The sequence below is a fragment of the Rhinatrema bivittatum genome, chromosome 5, assembly GCF_901001135.1.
Source record: "Rhinatrema bivittatum chromosome 5, aRhiBiv1.1, whole genome shotgun sequence".
Classification (NCBI taxonomy): domain Eukaryota; kingdom Metazoa; phylum Chordata; class Amphibia; order Gymnophiona; family Rhinatrematidae; genus Rhinatrema; species Rhinatrema bivittatum.
Genome location: NC_042619.1, coordinates 347,023,807 through 347,045,397, shown reverse-complemented (window position 1 = coordinate 347,045,397; position 21,591 = coordinate 347,023,807). Strand labels below are relative to the sequence as shown.

General features: G+C 41.1%; 1 protein-coding gene across 2 annotated transcripts in view; it reads right to left on the bottom strand.

Moving 5' to 3' along the window:
• The window catches only part of ITGBL1 (integrin subunit beta like 1), a 330,496-nt gene that overhangs the window by 202,861 nt on the left and 106,044 nt on the right, over positions 1-21,591 (bottom strand). For both annotated transcript variants that reach the window (XM_029604512.1, XM_029604511.1), the window contains exons 6-7: positions 19,195-19,335; positions 8,495-8,641 (exon numbers count right to left, since the gene is read on the bottom strand). In XM_029604512.1, coding sequence (XP_029460372.1) covers positions 8,495-8,641; positions 19,195-19,335 — 288 coding nt within the window. The remainder of the gene's footprint in view (positions 1-8,494; positions 8,642-19,194; positions 19,336-21,591) is intronic.

The window sequence follows — 21,591 nt, the reverse complement described above, 5'->3', positions numbered from 1 at the left end:
TCATCCCACTTATCTCCCCTTGCCATGCCTCTCCACTCTCATTTCCCACCCTTGTGTCTCCTCTCACTCTTAGCCCTTCATTCCTTTCCCTTTTCTCACCCCCTCCCCTCCTTTCACCATTCTCACTCACTCCCCTCCCCCCTTCCACATCCTCCCCCTAATCTTATGCTGGCAGGGGCCTGACCACCCCTCGGTGGAGCTCTTCATCTGCGCACATTCCATTGGTTGTCTTCCGCTGGTGAGAACTGGCCTCTCTCCCAGCAGCTCACATCTTTGTGTGGTTGGACAGTTCCTCTCCCGCTGGTGTGTTCTGGTCTCTCCACTAGCAGCTCATATTTTGGGGCAGGTTGGGCAGTCATGTAAGTCATCCACTGGTGGGACCTGGCCTCCCTTTCAGTGACTCACATCATTGAGTAACCTGGCAGTCTTCTGCTGGCATGGCCTGGCCTTCCTGATAATGGCTCCCCCATCTTTGGGGCAGTTTCAGTGGTCAGGTGGTTCCCTGCTGGTGGGGGCCTGGCCTCCCTGTCAGTGATTCATATCATTGGGTGGACAGGCAGCTCTTCCATTGATGGGGCCTAGCATCATAACCAGTGGCTCACATCTATGGGGGTGGGTTTCAGTGGTCTGGTGAATTTTCCACTGGTATAGCCTGGGGAAACCCCACCAGCCTTTCTGCCTCCACTGAACTAAAAAAAAATACTTCAATGGGGAGGATCTGGCCCTTCAAAGAACAAATCTGGCAGGACCAGAAAACCAAATTTGGTGGTCCAGGTTCCGCCCATGGCCATGGTTTAGGGACACCTGCTCTAGGTTTTAACTTCACAGGCTCAATAATATTCAAGACTGTTCAAATATTCATGTTTCTATTTGTCCGTGCAATGAAACTTCCTTGAACTGAATTCACTATGGTGCATTTCCCCTTTAGCTGATAAAAAAAAATATTAGGTAATTGATTATCAAAATTGTTAAACGTAATTTTAACTAAGCAATTGGCTGGTAAGAGCCACATAAGTTATTTTCTTTGCCTTTCATGTTTCAGTGTTATTAGCAAACAACTAAACATGTCATCAAAACAGGGAGAGCACCGACAGCAAAGCTGTTATTGTATAAGTCAAGCAGTTTAACCGGCAGCCATTCCTTTTTATGATTTATATCTACCATTCACAGCAGGAATGCCATCCACTCCAGGAAATTTCCCAGTGGACAAATCCCCAACAGCTCTCTCCATCGCTATATTGGAGAACAAGTGATTTAGGACCCTTTTTTCCCTCTTTGATAATACTGCTCAGTTAATGCTCTGCAAACTCTTAACATTTTCACCAGACACTGTGTTTGTCCTTACCATCTATTTATCCTTGTAAAAGTCACCGAATAAGTCATTGTTGCATCATCTGTTACTAAATCTCCAGCAGTTGTTCTAATCATTTTAATGCAATGTCTTTTGGGTTTTTTTTTTTCTTTTAGTAATTGTGCAAGCAGCTTTCCCGTCTTATTTGCCAAACTCGTACAGTCTATGTCTCTGCACTGCAATTAGATTAACAGCAGATTCTATGTGGAGAAGATTTATTTCAGCAGCTAATTTTTTTTTATATTCCTGTGGGGTTTGCACCAACTTAGTGGTGGCACTGTTCCCTCTTTAATGATGATTTTTTTTCCCCAGTGTTCCCAGTGATGATGATGTGCTCTTTTAGTAAAACAGCTATGTATGAAATCACCTGTCCATGCATCACACAAAATATGTGTGTTCTCTATACAAGACTCATTTTCCAGAAAGAAAGATCAGAATGTTCTCACAGTTGTACATGTAGAACCACTGCAATTCCCATTCGGTCCCTCAGTGCTCCCATTACATGTGCAATACAAAGAACAAAATTACAAAGAACCTCAACGATTTCTGACTAAACGGAGATCACCCCAGGAACTCAATCTGGATTAAGACTGTTTTTTGCTAGCTGTAAATTCAGCCCAATTAACAGCTTCTTTTGGGCTGGTGAAAACCTATGTTTTCCCCTCAAACACATTATTTGTAGGAAATAAAATTACATACAAGGAAGCAGGGCCGACGCATCCACTAGTCAAACTAGGTAGTTGCCTACAGCGGCAACCAGTAGGGGCTAGCAAAGAGCAGTTATGTGGGGCCCTGAGCGTAGGCCATCCTGCTCACGGTCAAGAGGAGTCTAGACTCGGCAGGCCGCAAATGAAGTCCATCCCGTTCGCGGCTAAGAGAACATTCGGGAACTATGAGCAGCGCCCATCCTGCTTGTGGCCAAGAGAAGCAGACCCGGCGGACTGTAAGCCACGCCTCTGTTTGTGTGTGTGTGTGTGTGTGTATGTGTATATGAGATAGAGAGAGGGAAGGAGCCTTTGTGAGGGAGTGAAAGTGCATGTGTGTGTATATGAGTCAGGGAACCTGTGTAAGGGTGTGTGTGCCAGAGAGAGAGAGAACGTGTGAGAAGGGGTGTGTATGTCCAAAAGACAGAGAGTGTCTGTATAAGGGGAGTGTATGAGAGAGAGACAGAGGGAATGTGTGTGTGTGTGTAAGTGTGTGAGAGACAGAAGGCACCTTAATGAGGGAATGTGTATGTGAGTGTGAGAGAGAATGAAAGCGAGAGCTAGTATAAGGATGGGTGTGTGACTGAGTGGGATTATGTGTGTATGAGAGTGTAATGGTGTTAGTGAGAGAGAGAGAGGGAGCCTGTGTAATGGTATGTTGTGAATGAGAGAAGGAACCTAAAAGTGTATATGAGAGAAGGGGCCAGTCTGAGTGAATAAGGGCATATGTGTGTGTGTGTGTGTGTGTGTGTGTGTGTGTGTGTGTGAGGGAGAGGTGTGAGAGTGAGAGAGAATATGGGTGTGTGTTTGTGTCTAGTAGAGTGTGCATGGGTGGGAGAGAGCATATGCGGGTTTGTGTGTAAGAAAGAACAAACGTGTATAATTATATGTATGTATATGAGAGAAAGGAGAAAGTTTGTGCACAACAACCCCCAGTCTCCATGCCATCAGCTAATCCACGACAATCTCAGGGCTTCTGGAAATCAAAAGTTCCCAGGTACTTTTGTTAGTTTTAATGATTGGGTGTTAATATTCGATGTATGCACTGTTTATCAATTTTTGTTTTGGAGCTGGAACACTTTTTTTTCGAGGTTTATAATTATTGGATGTCACTCTATTTGTCTGCTATTTTGAAATATTCCTTTTACCAGTATGGTTTTACTATTATTGATGTTTTATATTTTTTCATTTTATTGTTGCATTATTTTTACTTGTGTGTTTGGGCCGGGGAGGGAGGTGCAAGGCAGAAGGTTCATGCATAAATGAACGCTTGGAGATTTATCTTGGTATTTAATCAACTGTGCATGTGGAGCTGCACAGTTTATAAAATACTGGGTACGTATGATCTGAAAATACATGCTATGTTTCAGAACATGCGTATATTTCTACTGCAATGAAAGAGCTTACTTTTCCTACTTATTTTATAAATATGCACGTGTATATTTTAGGTACATAAAAAAATAAAACATGTATGCATAAAGCCAGGTAATTAATAACATCCATGTGTATAAATACTGTTTTGCACACATATTTGAAATCACCAGTTCCCGATACCTCTACCAGTTCACCCAGTACATCTCCAGTTCACCTAGACCTTCTAGCACTTCATCCTGAACCCCTACCAGTTCACCCAGACCTCCCACCCAAAAACTGCAGACAGCAGACGTCCAATACCAATTGTGCTAGTTAATTAGCAATGTAAAAATACACGAATGTTAGATAATTTATACACAAATATCTCTTATAAAATAGCATCTTCAATTCGTTCTTCTTGACCCCTCCCCAGAATACCTCTAGACCACCCTTTTTTTGTACTGGTAAATGTGCAAACCACGTGGCTTTGTGAGTCCTCCCTATTATATACATATTAACTACCAACGGAGAGCTATATTGTACAATGTGCACTGGTGTCTGGGTTATAGCCCATATGAGAGATACAGACACCAGTGTACATTGCACAATATAGCCCTCTGTTGGTAGTTACTGGTAAATGTGCAAACAAAATCAAAACGCACATGTGCTTTCAAATGCAGGCTATTTATTTTATTTATTTAACAACTTTTTTATACCGACATTCGTAGGTACATCATATCGGTTTAGAAAGAACTAAAGGCCTCATTTTCTAAAGTATCGCAGGTTGAGGGAAGGTCATATGCCAGGGTGTGGGAGAGATGGAAGATTGATGATGTCTGTGGGAGAAAGGAGTAGAGGGAAGGTGATGATGATGATGCCAAGAAGTGAGGGAAAGGGTAACTGATGCTAGGGTTGAAGGGGAACAGAAGGTGTTTGGCAGGAGGAATGGAGGGAGAGGAAAGAGAAAGTGATAAAACCAGAAGTTGGAAAGAGAGAGAAACTGATGATGCCAGAGGGATGATGAAGGAGGCAGAGGGAAGGAGGCAGAGGGAAGGTGATTGTAATGCTGAGGAAAGAGGGAGAGGGATGAAGGTAGAGTGAAGATGTCAGGGGATGATGATGAGGGTAAAGGATGATGATGATGGAGAGGGAAGGTGATGATATGAGGGGATGGGGAAGACCTAGTGGTGATGATGGCTGGGAGTGGAGGAAAAGGAAAGTGATTTTGATGCCAGGGGATGGGGGAGAGGGATAGAAGGAAAAAGAAGGTGATGGTGGTGATGATGATGATGCCAGGGGTGAGGCGTGGAGAGAGAAGGTGCTGTTGATGCCAGGGAGCGAGGGAGAGGGAAGGTGATTATAATATGAGGGAGGGGAAAGAGATGGTGGGAAGGTAGTGGTGATGATGATGATGATGCCAGGAGAGTGGGGGATATGGAAGGGAAGGCGATGATGAAGCCAGCAGAGAGGCATGATTATGATGCTGGGGGAAGAAGGAAGGGAGAAGTTGATAAAGCCTAAGGGAAAAGGGAAGAGATGAGAAGAGAAAGTGATGGTGGAGAAATGAGTGGTGTGCCACAACTAAGTGACTCCTGCACCAGGTGTGCCCTAAACAAAAAAGGTTGGGAACCACTGCACTAAAGAGTTAATTATTTTCTCAGCATCCTTCCCCCCCATGTTTGTTTTTAAGATCCTGCTCTATAAATGAAATAGTATTTAAGATGTCAATTTTATCACAAAGGGACTTCTTATGATCTTTTATGGTCTGCAAGATACAGTTTTTCCACTTTCCCCAGGGTCAGCAGGATTGATGAGCTCTCTCTCAGTCTTCCATAGAGGCCCCTATTGCAGCACTTTCGGCTCGATATCCTCCTGAATGCGTGCAGATGTTCCTAACTTTACTTCTGTCTCTGAGTGAGAAGATCATTTACCTGCTGTTTCAGAAGGCATTTTGAACAGATAACTTCTGAGAATAAGTCTAAAAATGCTTTAAAATGCTGTCCTGAAATGGAGCTCCTCAGGATCCAACTTCCTCTCAGTCAAGCCATCATGAGTTGCCATATTTTCACATATAATTCATAATCTTAACTGATCTTGCTCTGTACTGGCAGATACATCCTAATCCTTTGGCCCACAAGACTGAATTTTATATTTATAGTTTCCACATATTCAAGTTCAGTCCAAAATCTTAAATTATCCAAGGCTCTATGAAATGTATTAGTTCCCAAACTCTTGAATCAATTATTCGGCCAAGAAAGCTGTGTTTAGTTAGAAAACATAAAAACTTTTTTTTTTTTTTTAAATCTGTTTCGGGGCTATTTCAGGCACTCATGAAAACATTAATGTTTCCAAAATTCTTTTTCTATAAATATGCATTGTACTATAGTTACATTTCAGCATGTCAGAAAATGAATAGAAAGAGCCAACACGATTTTTTTTTATATAAGTATTCATGTAATACTATAAACAGATATTGAATGACCTATCAAAAGATCACATAGAAAACAAAAATCCTTTGTTTCAGAATATTTGGAGCTTGATATTCAGCGCTATTTAACCAGATAAGCAGGGACTTATCCAGGATATGGGTGCTCCAGAGATGAGTAGTGATATTCAGACTTATCTGGTTAAGTGGATAAATCAGATCTGCTCCGTAGCAGGTCTAAAGTTAACTGGATAAGACTTATTTGGCTAGCGATTTATTCTGGGATATTCAGAGGCACAGCTGTGCTGCTCAATATCCCTTGGCAGTTAACTTACTTAGCCGTTCATCTTTGAATATCTAACCCTAAGAGGTTAAGAAAAATTGGTAAATATGAACCAAAGTTACACCGGTTTTCGAAAGTGAATGTACATGTGTGCGTGGTCACTTTAAAATTATACTGACAAAACCACCTGCATAAAGTTAACCCCTATAAAGTTTTGTGCAGGAAGTTTTCAGAAAATTGACACGCATACTTTCAAAAGTCCATAAGTAAGAGCATAAATCCTTCCCTTGTGCACCCCTGGAAAGCCCTTGGCTCAGACCAGTTACGTGTATGTGCATACAGGACACGTGCGAGTAAGTTTGCCCGCATATGAGCTGGGGAAATATGGTAAAAGGCCGTTTCCACAGGTAAAGCATTATTTTTATAATGCATGGAAATGTCCCTGAAGTTACCACTGAATTGCACATCCAATATGCAGGTAAGAGTCCGCACAGAGGGCCTGTGTGTATGACCCTTTACCCATATTTCAAAGAGGCATTTGTGCAGGTGAGGTTGGGATGGAGTTTGGAGTTACATTTTCAAACGTCTGTGCTTAATTCTCCAAGAAGAAAGCTATGCACAAGCATTAGCAGGTACAAAGGTCTGCGAGTGGTTTTGGTGGGATGATTTTCAAAGGAAAAAAAGTAAATGTGCACCTTCCATATCCAATCCAATACCAAAATGTTTCACGATTACAGTTCTAATAAACTCTTACTTGTAAATACTGTGCCATGTGAAATCTTCAAGCAGAAACCAAAAACAAACCCTTTCACATGTTCTGCTCTTTTATGGGAAAATGCATCTTCAGAAAATGTTAACCCAATGTTTTATGAGCATCTCGGATATCAACAAATAAAGCAACTGGCTCCAAAATGATGTCAAATTCTGCAATGTGGCAAGCATGGGAATATTTAAAGGAGACGCTGAGCCAAAATGTATTTTCATATTGAAATGTGTACGTATACACCTAAAACATTGCAATTAGAATAAAAAGTAACCCATTCCTTGTGAAGAAATCCGTGACAAAGCTGGTCAGTGATTATGTATTTTCAGTCTGTTTCGGTACATTGTGGGACATAATACTATACAAGTATTTATAATGATAAATAATATTATGTCCCACATTGTACCGAAACAGACTGAAATTATTAAAACGTATTCATATTAAAAAGGCAATTACTTTTCACGTATATAACCCAAATTTATTGCATAAAACACTGTATCAGCTATTAATCTGAGAATATAGGAGAACACATTATTTCTATGATCAGCATTTAATACGATGGCTTACTGGAAGGGGCTATGGCTAGAGTGACCATGGTAGTCCCAGAGAGTTCAAGGCACGCTTGACTGCCAGGGTTCACCATTCAGAACTGTATGCACATTATATAATGCATATATTCATAAGCTGACACAAATCCGTAGATAACTTTCCAGATCTAAATAAAATCATCCAAACCTCCCAATGAGACAGAAAGAAACAATTAGAGCAAATGAAGCCGTAAACCCCTCAGTGGACGTAACTGCTGTTATGAAACAACTGCTACCTAACAAGAGTGCTCTTTGATTCCTTTGTAAAAGAGAAGTCCTAAGCACATCATTCACAGTGACCTTACTGAACTGGATGAACAGCACTTGAACATATGACCTTGGCGTGGACAGTATTAATGAAAGAAACCGTAATGTGTGAAGCCAAAATTAAAGGGCTACAGCAGTGGGTTCAAATATGTCCTTAAGCCATTTCACAGCAAGTGTTTCAGTGGCCTGAGCTCATAATAAACTTCTGCAAGCAGGAACACATTTCACATTTCCTCCCCTGCTCTCATCCGAGAGAGAGCGGAAACCGCATTTCATATTTTGATAAATCGAATGGAATGAAATCAGTTTGCCTCTAGATGGATTTCCCCCCCCCCTCTTCTGATTTGTATTTATATTGTGCTGAAAGCACACCTGAGACTGTTACCCTTAAGCAATGCAGAAAACAGCCCGCTCTATAAATACATATTTTCCAACAAAGCTTCTGAAGAGACAATAAACTTCACGAAGCAAATAAGTCACTGGGCAATTAGGAACTGTCATGGGGGGGGGAGGGGGGGGAAGGATTGCTGGAGTGAATATATTGCAGCAGATGCCAGGAAAAACTAACAAATCTGTACTATTGTTTTGTTTTATTTAACTCGTGCAGATGCAAATCATTCTGCTTGTACGGTAGACGACTGCCAATCTTCCAGGAGCCAGGGAAATGTCAGCTCTTTTATAATAACGTAGAAAATTTCTTTCGAGAGACATAAGACACGATTGAGCAACGATGGAAGGAAGGCAAAGCACCAACCACTTACCTTTTCCCGCACACGGCAAACTTAAGCTTCCCTGGCATTTCTTTTTACTTTCTTGAAGGGACAATGGGCAGGACTGCGGGTGTTCACATTTCCTCCCATTCCAACCTTCCTTGCAGTCGCATCTCCCACAATTACATTGCCCGTGACCTTGAGAAAGCAAACAGTTAAAAAAAAAAAAAAAATAAAACATTCAAAATTATTCTATCATATATCATGTCTTAAAGAAATTGTAGTGGTAGAGCAAACTGAAGTAGAGCATACAAAGGTAAAATTCATTATATAGATACACTTTCCAATTAGTAGCAATATTTTAACACATTTTAGTTTATTGGTTAAGAAAACCATGTATTCATGCTAAGAGGCTTAGCTGCAAAATGTTTTCACAAAAAAAAAATAATAATACAAAACAGTGACAGACTTGAAAAAATGGAAAAGTGTGAGAATTTTGTGCAATTTTTTTTCTAAATCTTTAAAAAAAATAAATAATTCAGAAATGTGCTTCATGCAAACATTTATTCAAATGGCACATTATTGAGCTGATGCAATGTAAAATCATGCAAAGCAGCTCATTAAAGTGCCATTTTGTGAAAACAGGTATGCAGAAAAGGCTTTGCTGGCCTTTATTCAACACACACACACACACACACACACACACACACACAAAACTACACCTCAAGAGGTGTCGATGTAATTATTTCCTGGCTGGGCCCAGGAGGTGGGAGTTCATGGGGTTTAGAGGGCAATCATGGCCAGGGGAAAAATCTCCCTGTGACCACTCCAAGCATCTTTAAAACATCTTGGTGGTCTCAGTGGCCTCCCTACCCATAACCCCATGCCCCTCATGGGCTGAAAAAGTCCAAGGTAAAACCTTGCCCCCTTGTTCTCCCAAATTATCAAAAACCCCAATTTTGGTTGTCCCCCACTGCCCACCCCAATCCCTAATTGTGGGAGTATTATTGGGGGCAGGAGTGAGTCCCATTGGTTCCAAAATAGCACGAGTTGGCTTGAGAAGCTCATGTGCACGTCCCACATCATCAGAAGGGTGAAGGCACGCCAAAGCATCAAGGCTATGTCAACATGGCACAAAAAAATGGCATGAAGAGCCTAAGGCTTCATAAAAGGGCAAACAGGTAGCTGCCCTGGCAATATTTCTCTAAGGCACTGTGGAAGGAGCAAAGAAGCTGCTAGAGCAGGAAGAACACCCAAAGCTTCAAAATGTGGCACAGACAGTGGCAAGAGCCCTTGAAGGCAGCACGAGAGGCAAAGTGGTATCAAGAGTGGCATCAAGATCTTAAGCCACCATGAAGGTGAAATGGGAGCAGAAAATGTGGCAGACACTCCCCTCCCAGGAAGTGATAAATGGACAAAGCAGCACAAAGAGTGCCATCATCATGAAAGGTGTAAAACAACCCTCCAGGGTGGCAAGAACACCCCCTCAAGGTGCAAAATTCAGGGTGAGACAGCAATGCTGAGCGGAAGAAAGACTACTATGAGGAAAGATAAGGGGTATAGCAACAAGGCAGAATGGCATGGAAGATGTCTGTCATCCTGAGGAAGCATTTACCACTTGTCCGATTTAGTCCAAGAACATGACCTGTCCTCAGGGTGCAGAGAAGGGCGACCACATTGATAAAGGGGAATGGAACAGCTCCCCTATGAGGAAAGGCTAAAGAGGTTAGGGCTGTTCAGCTTGGAGAAGAGACGGCTGAGGGGGGATATGATAGAGGTTGTTAAAATCATTTATTTATTTAAGATCTTATATTCCGCAACCTCCAGATATCTGTTCGGTGCGGATTACATAAAAGCATTCATAAAAGAAGTTATAAACAACACAACACATAATAAAATCAATTACATCTTAACAGAAATTACAATACATTAATACAATAATTGAGAGGTCTAGAACAGGTAAATCTGAATCGGTTATTTACTCTTTTGGATAGTAGAAGGACTAGGGGGCAGTCCATGAAGTTAGCAAGTAGCACATTTAAGACTAATTGGAGAAAATTCTCTCTCACTCAATGCACAATTAAGCTCTGGAATTTGTTGCCAGAGGATGTGGTTAGTTTCTCTAAAGCTCAGCAACCCTGGGATCGCTGTTCCAGTTCCTGAGGGACTTCAGCCCTGCCGGGCATATCAGCTCACTACTGCCACCTCTGGAGGTTCTACTAACCTGTCTAATAAAAGAACTATCTGTGCCTGTCCATACCCAAGCCTAGTCGGTGGTCCCTCTCATGATATCTCCTGGGGGCGCTGTCATCTGCCATCGGCCCAAGGATCCACCTATCTACATTCCTCTACAACCGAGTGCCCTCTCCAAGTACTCCACTGGTAACAGATTGCTACTCCTTCCCCATCAGGAGTCTTCAGCAACAGATTCATAACAGATTGCAACTCCGCAATCTATACCTTAATAGATTGCTAACTACTCCCTCTACAGGAGCTGAGCATATCAGATTGCTAACTCCTCCCTCTACAGGGGTCGATGCATAACAGATTGCTAACTCCTCCTTCCACAGGAGCCAATTCATAACAGATTGCTAACTCCTCCCTTCTTGAGGAGTAAAGCGTAACACTTATCCATGATAATGATCGAAAAGGGACTGGATTTATTCTTTGGGATATACTGGGTATTTCTCCAGCTTCACCACTGTTGGACAGGATGCTGGGCTTGATGGACCTTTGGTCTGATGCAATACGGCACATCTTATATTCTTATGATGTGTGAGGTTCTTGCTTAGTCATCCCGAATGTGTGTGGCACAGCGTCCAGGTTGATGTCTTCGCCTCCCTGTTCTGATCCCTTTTCATTTTCCTCTTACTATACTTCCTCTAAATCCTCTACATCCTTGACAGATATATACGCTACATGCTTTTTTTTTTTTTTTCCCTTCTCCTGGAAGTCTCTCAACCTTTTTTGTTGGGTTCCAGATGCTCTCCCACCTTTTACTTCAGCTCTCTTAACCAGCCCTGTTATACAAATTTGCAGTAAAGGGGCTGAGCTCCCAGAAAAGAGGACTATGCATGATCAATGTAGCATGCGTGCACTACTTAGTTGGTAGCATTCATGCACTATTTATCAGTTAGCTGCAAGTCATATGTAAATGCTATACTTTTTTTGTTTTAGTCATAATTAGTCCTATGTACTTCTTCAACACTTTCCTAGTGGGCACACAAAAGATTTAGTGCATTGCCCATTAAATTATGTTGTAGCATGCAAGGAATTAGCAAGTGCACATGAAAGATGGTTTTTTTTGCTTCAGTTTTAGTGCATAGACTCTTTTGTCAACTTAATTACAGTGCCTCTTATTTTAGATACCTCTACCCTGCTATGTCCTAGGCAATACCTCTTCAGAGCATAATTCAAAAAGGATTTTTTCATCATTTTGTACCTATGGAATAAAACATTTATTGAATAAGGCCCTTAGAAGCTATTACTTTGAAATGATGGATTTAATAAAGAGAAAAACCTGAGATTTAGTTTTCAGTGATTCATATCTAATAAAGAGAGCCCAATAAGGTTATTAGCTCTAAATGTAAGGTTGTAAAATAAAATAAAATTAAAAGAACTAACCTGCCATCACATTACTTTTTAAAAACTGATTACAGTAAAGGAATATATTTTAGAAATGAAATCTAAATAAGTAATTAGATGATTATTTAATTCATAATTTTTCAAACAACTTTTTGTTCAAACTTGTTATAGATCAGTAGGCTTGATTAGTCAAACACTTTTTTTTTACCATTCTGGGTTTATGGGTAAACTCTTTTGAAAGTAGCAATGTGAATTTGAATCCGTGAATTTATATTTATGTAATTATTTATGATACTGTTATAAATATTATAACATAGTTAGTAGCTACAGGCTACTAATCACCTGTTTATAGAAGTAATCAGGAACAAATTACTCATTTTTTTCTGTAATGTAGTCTATTACTTATTGATTGTTTTAGCTCATTTCAGCGCCATTAATGATTGTACCTGCCTAAGGAGTAATTCAAGTTCATTGACACAAAGTCACATTGTGCCCTACTTTCCAAGGAGTTTTCTCATAAGTACAGATTGGAGGGAAAAAACATGTTTGTCTAACCAGGTCTACTAATTGTATGTCAAATGTCTATCAAGGATGTAGAGGATTTAAAGAAAGTGGAGGAAAGTGTAGAGGAAACAGAGCAGGATGACAATGACATAATCCTAAAGACTCTGCTAAACACACTTTACATTTTCAATCCAGACTCTCCCATGATATCCAGCCAGGAAAGTCAGAATTTGGCCAAGTTAGAATTAGATATAGTAGATAGTTTCCTGCCCCAGATGGCTTACGAACTTGATCTGCAAGAAGAGCCTCAGCCAGCTCTTACACATTCATCCCATTAATTTCAGGAAGGGAAATCTGCCAGCTATGAGTCAGAAGGACACTCTATATTTGATTATGCCCCATCTTTGAGCACACTTAGCCCAGGTGGTGCCTTCTACAGGGGATTTTAAGATATAATATTTATATGAAGGGAAATCCTGAGAAGCAGGTAGAGGGGCCTCCAGAATAGTGCCAGCCTTTTGATTGACAAGAGCGGGATGATACAGTCTGCGAGGGCTTCAAAGTTCTCTGAAAAGAGCTATTATAAAGAACATCACAGAACATATAGATAGACATGGTTTGATGGGACACAGCCAGCATGGTTTTATCCAAGGGATGTTTTGCCTCACAAATTTCAACATTTTTTTGAAGGGGTTAATAAACATGTGGATAAAGGTGAACCGGTAGATGTAGTGTATTTGGATTTTCAGAAGGCGTTCGACAAAATCCCTCATGAGAGGCTTCTAAGAAAACTAAAAAGTCATGGGATAGAAGGTGATGTCCTTTCGTGGATTGAAAACTGGCTAAAAGACAGGAAACAGAGTAGGACTAAATGTTCTGTTTTCACAGTGGAGTGCCTCAGGGATCAGTTTGGATTGGTTCTCTTTAATATATTTATAAATGATCTGGAAAGGAGTTCATGAGGGAGGTGATCAAATTTACAGATGATAATAAATTATTAAATCACAAGCAGATTGTGATAAAATGCAGGAGGACCTTGCAAGACTAGAAGATTAGGTGTCTATATGGCAGATGAAATATAATGTGGACAAGTGCAAGATGTTGCATATAGGGAAAAATAACCCATGCTTTAGTTACACAATGTTAGGTTCCATATTAGGAGCTACCACCCAGGAAAGAGATCTAGGTATCATAGTTGATATTACATTGAAATCATTGGCTCAGTGTGCTGTGTAGATCAAAAAAGCAAACAATGTTGAGAATTATTAGGAAGGGACTGGCAAATAAAATCGAGGATGTCATAATGCCTCTGTATCGCTCCATGGTGAGACTGCACCTTGAATACTGTGTACAATTCTGGTCGCTGCATCTCAAAAAAAGATATAGTTGCACTGGAGAAAATACAGAGAAGGGAAACCAAAATGATAAAGGGGATGGAACAGCTCCCCTCTGAGGAAAGACTAAAGAGGTTAGGACTGTTCAGCTTGGAGAAGAGACTGCTGAGGGAGATATGACAGAGGTCTATAAAATCATAAGAGAACTAGAATCGGTTATCTTTTTAACTCAATGCATAATTATGCTCTTGAATACATTGTTGTAGGATGTGGTTAGTGCAGTTAGTATAACTGAGTTCAAAAAAGGTTTGGATAAGTTCCTGGAGGAGAAGTCCATTACCTGCTGTTAATCAAGTTGACAGGGAGTAGCCACTATCAGGATAGGTTTATTCAGCTAACTAGCCGAGCCACACAGCAGTTGAATAAGGACCCCCTCAGGTGATCTCACTGCCTGATTGTAGTATATATATTTTGGAAGAGAGATACTTGAGGCAAACTTGCAATTCATTACTTTCTGAGAACTCAGTGATCTGAGGAACCTTTATCGAAGACCTTAGCAATTTCAAAGAGATTCGAAACATGGGTCATTAAAAAATATATATATATAAAACCTCTCTTACAAAATGCTTTTTTCTATTCTGTGTCAATAGCGAAACTCTTTAGACCATAAGTCCTGTCACTTAGAAAGAGAGATGACGTCAGCAGATGAAAACTACTTGCTAGTTTTCATCTGCTGACATCCAGGGTAGACATAGATGAGATGGTTATAAATGTTCTAAAGTTTATAATGCTATACTCCTGTACCCTGTGTCACTTTGGATTTTGTGGAACATAAGCTTTATATTATATTCAGATTAAATAAAATCTAGTCTGCACATTTGTGCCTGCGCCGTGTTGCCACAGATCCTACTCAATCTGTGATCTTCATCTCTTCCCCCGCCATTTAGGTCCCTTTGGGGGTCATATTCAAAAACATGCTCAGCAGGTAAGATGACAAAAGTACATTTACATGGTTATGTTTACACAGATATTCAGTTGCATAACTAGCTGGCTAAATATGAAGCCTGCCCTTTGTGCGGTTGGGGGTAACCCCAGCTAACTTAGAGCTGAATATCACATTAACCCAAAGGTTAGATCTGGCCCTGTACAGCAGTTTAGTCCAGCCCCCTGCTACATTTCAGAGTAGTGTGTGGAACTGGAAGAGGAGCACTAGACCTGCAAGGCCGTCGCAGGATCCCATCCCCACGACGGCGAAGAGGAGGATCCAGGACCGGCGTGACTGGGGTGCCATCTTTAAAGATGGCGCCAGCCATCCAGTGCTCCTACCATGTGACAGGGGCCGGCCAATGGCACGGATACCCTGTCACATGGTAAGGGCAAAGGGGCATCGGCGCCATTTTTTTTTTTTTAGAACAGCTGATGCCTGGGAACGGGAAATCCTTCCCCGAGGCCCCCCTGGATCACCAGGTAACTTTAAAAGGTTTTGGGGGGGTCGGGAGGGGGGGGTCGATTTAAAGGGTCGGGTGGGTTTTGTTTTTTTTTTTTTAGCGGCGTGGGCCTCCCTAAAAAAAAAAAAAATTAGCGATGTGAATTGGAATCGTTAAGACGATCTGGCACACGATTCACATCTCTAGTATTTGCATTGCTGCTTTTTCATAAAGTTGCTGTTATTTGAGTCCTGAGAGTCAGTGCTGTGACTGTATGGTATGGCAAGGTTCTAGATGCCTCTTTCTTTGCAGGAGTTTGTGTTACTTCACAAAATAACAGTGGAGGGGATATTTTTTTGCTGAGCTGACACCAAAATTTGATTTTTTTTTTTCATGTTAGTTGTAATGTGAATTGCCCTAGCTCTGCTCTGCACCTGTTCTGATGATTATTTATATTTGATTATATTTGTCAAGATTCTGGCTTTCTGCAAAGATGATTCATGAAAGAATACATTAATTTTTGTTTTATTACATGATTGGATCTGATTGTTTTCTTTGCTTTTTACATGATATACTTGTGCATTTATAAACTGCAATAAATATAAAATAAATTCAGATTAATAAGGCATTTTTAATGCTGGTAAGTGCTTGAAATAATTGAGGTAAATTATTTTAAAGTTTCATGCATGCTGCATAGTGGCTGTTGCAAACTACTTAGAAAGCCATTGCAGGGTGCAGTATATGACATTATTTGTCAATAAATATGGAGAAGTAGCCTAGTGGTTAGAGCAGTGGGCTACAAACCAGGAGACCAGCGTTTGAGTCCCTCTGTTGCTCCTTGTGACCTTGGATAGAGAAATACCTATATGTGTTTACCCACATAAAAAAGTGGTTTGATTGTTGCCCTGCCATATGCATGTTAAAGTAGCAAGAAAAATACCTACGTCAGAAGCCACCCTTAGTTTTTATCTAGAGAAATGTTCTGCTCCTTCAACAGTGCTGCTACTATGAACAGATCCCTTAAAAATGAAGTTATTTCAGCCTGCGCCTCAAAAACAATTCCTCAAAAGAAATACCTTATAAAGTTGATTTACCCTGAAAGCACTTACAGAAAGCAATCCCTCTCGCCATGCTTCTTTGATTTCAGACCTCTCATTATAAAATATTTAGGGGCAACATCCTCTCAAACAAAGCAATACCACTGAACTGCTCATAATCTAGGCAAAATACATTAGCAAATAAAAAACAGTTCAACAAATAAAACATCATAACAAGTCAAAAACACACTCCAGCTTTTATCCAGAGAAACATCTTCCGCCCACAGCCACTTCAGCTGCTGCGAACAGATCCCTTAAAACTTAGTCTGAGTGAGAGTATGCGCAGAGACCTAATCTGAAACCTCTCTGCTTTCACACGCATTCTTTGTACTTGCTTCCATGCGTGCGCAAAATACTTGGGTTTAAAAGGTACACACAGGAAGGATACGTTTCCAAACTACTTGCATGCGGGCACATGAAAATATACCACTGTATTTTATAATCTACGTGCAAAATATTAGTACATATGTGTGTGTATACGTGCTCGCAGACGTAAAAACCGCAAGCCACGCAAGTTCGGACTTATTAGGAGAAGTAAGATATTTGTAAAAGAGCCAGAACAGTCTAGAAAAAAAAACACTTTTATTCGGATAAGTTCACATTTGTCCGGCAAAGGTACAACTTAGCCAGATAAATTCTCATTTATCTGGCTAAGCTGTTTAGACACATTTAGCCCCCATACGCTGGCTTTTATACCTGCAAGTCAGGGATTTTCTAACATGTGCGCGGCAATGAAATTTCCAGTTTTACCAATTAGTCTACCAGTCCTTCTGCAGCTCATGAAGACCCTCCTGGCCTGCAACACCCACCCAGTCATTTTTTTCCATTTTACAATCACTTATACCAGATATTGAGCAGGAGTAATTATATTGAAGTAAAAGACTAGCATGTGTCAGTTTGGCTGTAAAATGGCAACTTATGTGTCTAAATGTCGGGCCCTCCTCGGAATGCCCATGGCCTGCCCCTTTATTACCCGTGCAGATTTAACTGCAGTCCCCGACGTACTTGCGTATGCTGCGGTTTTTAAAATAGCATATACCGGCCATTTTATGCACGTGCCTATTATTTTTTACGTGCGTAACTTTTGAAAATTCACCTCATTGTGTGCTGGCTGCATTTTCTGGGGACCTCTGTGAGGTATTTCCCTCAAAAAATGAGCTTGCAGTACTTGCAAAGCCACAAGATTCCTGTGGGGCAAGAGCTGGACTAGTGTCCTATTTGGTTAGATATGGAACTGGAGCTGGTGCGACCTCTACCTTTATGGACCCTTCCAGGCCTCCCTTCCCTTTCTAGATTTTGCTCCCTACTTATAGTCAAGAGCACGTCATGCTTTTAAATTATTTTGACAACCTCCTGACACCATGGACTACTTCCTCCATGATGCCCTTTTGGTTCAATTCGAAGTTTTTGATAGATAAAGAGCAGATTAATTGGCCATTATGGTATAGGTCTGACGTTTTGTCTATGGATCAGCCTTTTATAGATTCTCAATTAGCAACCTTTGAACAATTAGCAATTAAATTACTATTGCAACATACACAGAAGTTCCAATGGCTGCAATTAATGTCATGTATCTTGAGAAAATCGTCAGACCTACGGGCCTATTTAAAAGCCCCTCAAGCATCTACACTCTTGCTTTCTTTGACGTTTTCTGGCCATGTTGCTTCCTGTATCTATAAACATTTGAGCTTCAAAGCTTCCTAGATGTTCTGGTCTTGAAGGGATCTGGTCTCAAGAGTTTCCTCTGTCAGATGATTTTCCTTGAGAGTATTTTTGGAATGTCAATTTGAGATCCTCACCATCATCCCAGATAACCCAATCTTTCTTTTTCTTAGCCTATCAGATGGTTTGGACTCCTTGCCTTTCACCCTCCCTCATTTGTTGGTCATGCAAATTGCCCAAAGCGTTCTTGTCCCATTTACTTTTTTTTTTTTTTTTTATTGGTTACCAACTCAGTAGTTTTGGCAGGAAGTCTGGGAAAAAAAATCTCATGCATGCTGAATATCTCTATGCCTTTAGCATACGCTATTGTCATCCTGAAAATGGTTAGCAGTACAACCCAAGTTACCATATTCCAAAGCATGCCTTCTAGATTTTCTCCTCTCTATAGCTCTGCAGAGGATTTTGGCTAATTGGAAGAAGGCAACCATGCTGCATGTTCACTTTTGGTGGAATTCTGGCTAGCTGGGTAGCAATGTGGAGGACAGTAAGTGCATTTCTTTAACACTTGTGTTTGAATTTGTGATATGTCTAATACACCATTTTAAGCTATTCCACTTCATCACATCGAGCTCTGTTACTAATACATGTTATGTTAGTTATTCTGGATGCAGTACGTAAGGAAACCTTCCTTCGTTTGTATTTCCAGCTACCTAATAGTGCCGTAGTGCTGCTTTTTCTTTATTTATTCAATTAGGGGACGTGCATAGCTCACTGTATTGACTTTTTCTTTTTCGTTCTTATTTGTACACATATTTTCTACAATAAAAAAACTGAACTGAGAAAGAAAAAATTCCTGCGGGGGTTTCAAACTTGTCCTCTCCATTCAGTGTTTTGGAACCGATAACACTCACATTAAAACTGCCCGTTGATGCTTGTTAAGGGTTTATTTTAATACGGCTTGGCACATAGACCCCCATCATTTTGTTCACTGTCACAAGGTGAAGAGCCTGGAGAACGTGTCTGCTTTTCAGCCTTTCAGTATTACATTAGTATATATTGCATTCAGTAGAACAAGTAATAGGGAGATCAAAAAACAATAAATTAAAATTATTATTCATTTTTCTAAAAAGAAAATCAATTACCTGAACAGAAATCATCAGCAAATCTGTCATAGACTGCCTGGCAGTTTCTTTCATCACATTCACAGGTATCTCCATGAATGTCTCCCCAGTCACCTGTGGGATCTACATCGTGGCAGGTGCACTCCCCACACACACATGTACCTAAGAAAATGAGCAGAGTAAAACAAAGATCATCATGCTGTTAGTGCTAATTCAGCTTACAGTATACAATATTTATTTATTCATTTTTTATGTACCGATATTAGTAAAAGCTTCATATCGGTTTCCATCATAAGACAATAAAACCAAAGTATAAAACATAATATAGGTAAAAAACCAAACTAAAATGATAGGAAATACAAATTAAAATAAATTTAAATACAGATAGTAAAATTTAAATTCAGACTGCCTATTAAACTAGTATTTAAATAAGTAAATAATTACAGTAAACTAAAATTATAAAATTATATCTAGTCAAATGGCTTGAATAAGTTCCTGGAGGAGAAGTCTATAAGCTGCTGTTAATCAATTTTACTTAGGGAATACAGACTGCTATTAAGTGTATCAGTAGCATGGGATCTTCTTAGTGTTTGGGTACTTGCCAGGTACTTGTGACTTGGATTGGCCTCTGTTGGAAACAGGATGCTGTGCTTGATGGACCCTTGGTCTGACCCAGCATGGCAATTTCTTATGTTCTTATAAGATTAGGGTGAATAGATTAGGTGGCACATTTATTCTGCTGAATATATAGGACTGCTAATCTTCTTAAAATATATTTCTGCCATTTCATTTCCCTTCAACAAAGCACTACAAGGAAGCTATGAGGTCAATACTGAAAAATCTGGGTGCTACTAAGCCAGATAAAATCAGCACTTAGCTGGATAAATAGCACTTATCCGGCTGCTGGGCAGCGCCATTTAGCTGGACAAGAAAGAAGGCGTTTTGGGGCGTGGTCATCGGCGTGGCTAAAATATCACCGGATAAATCAGATATCTGAGGTGCTTAAGTCTGACATATATCCGGCCAAACTTACGACAGCTATTTAGACATCTGTGGCAGTGGTCCTGTCAATATATATGAATAACTTTATCCAGCTAGCATTTACAGTATCTGTAGCAGAGGAGCTTCAGGCTGTAGGCTTGCAAGGATGCAACATGCTCCCCATTTAGTGGTGGTGGAACCATAGTCAGCAAAGGAGATGAGTCTAGCAGCAGAGGAAGCAACCAAGGAGATATCATCTCGAAAGGGTATACAGGTGCAGAATAGACTATTGTGACCTTTCAGAAGAGCAAATATAGAGCACTTGGTATAGGGAGTACTATGTATACTCATGTATAAGTCGATCTCATGGATAGGTCCCCGGTGGTTCACTCCTTTTCTCTCTCTCTGTTCCCGCTGGTTATCCCTGCGGTTCATGCCTTTCCTCCCTCCCCCATGGCTATCCACAGTTCAATGCTAGTTTCCTTATTCTCCCCCCCCCCCATTAATTATTCTGACTATCCCTCCTTCCTTCCCTCTCCCATGGCTATCCCTGCTTATTCCCTCCCCCTCACAAGCTGCTAGCGGGACAACAAACGGGAGTCTGAGGGCACCCCGGGCCTGGACTGTAGCTATAGGAATGACAGGAGAGGTTGATCTAGCTGCCGTGGTCATCACAGAGGAGCGTGATTAGCCGTTGGAGGCAGCCATGAGGGTCCCATGCCCCCGCAGGCGCAGTGAAAGTGCAGGTTGCAGTGGTGAAGAGCTGTGCGTGCCGGGAGAGGAGGTGGAGCTAACACCCAATGATCGTGGGTGAACCAGGGACCTTACCGTACCTCACCCACCGCAGGCAGGAAGATGACGGGAGGTGCGGCTGTTCAGATGGGACCTCCCCCCCTCCTCTGCGGGGGTCCCAGTGTCGCGCTCTGAGCCACGTGGTTCTAAATGTGCCAATCAGGCTCTGGCAGGGGAGGGGGGGAGGTCGCATCTGAACAGCCGAATCTCCCGTCTTCTTCCTACCTGCGGCGGGTGAGGTACGGTAAGGTCCCTGGTTCACCCGCGATCATTGGGTGTTAGCTCCACCGCTGCTCCCGGCACACAGCTTTGTAATAATTTCTCATTTATTCTTCCTCAATCAAACAATTATCAATGCTGACATTGAATCCCCGTGCATCAGCTTAATTAAAATTAATTTAAGCTGCCAAGCACACTTTCCTACCTCTTTTCTGGTATTTAGATTATGTAATAGGGTCACACTCACTCATTCATACCCTTATTGTTGTTCCCTATCTATTTCTTATGGTTTAGGTCAGGAATTCTCAACCAGTGTGTCGCGACAAACCTGTGTGTCACCAAGCACCGGCAGGTGTGTCACATGGTACACACACCGGTGGGGCTGGCCGCCACCAGAGACCAGGCCGGCGGGGCCGAAGACTGGGC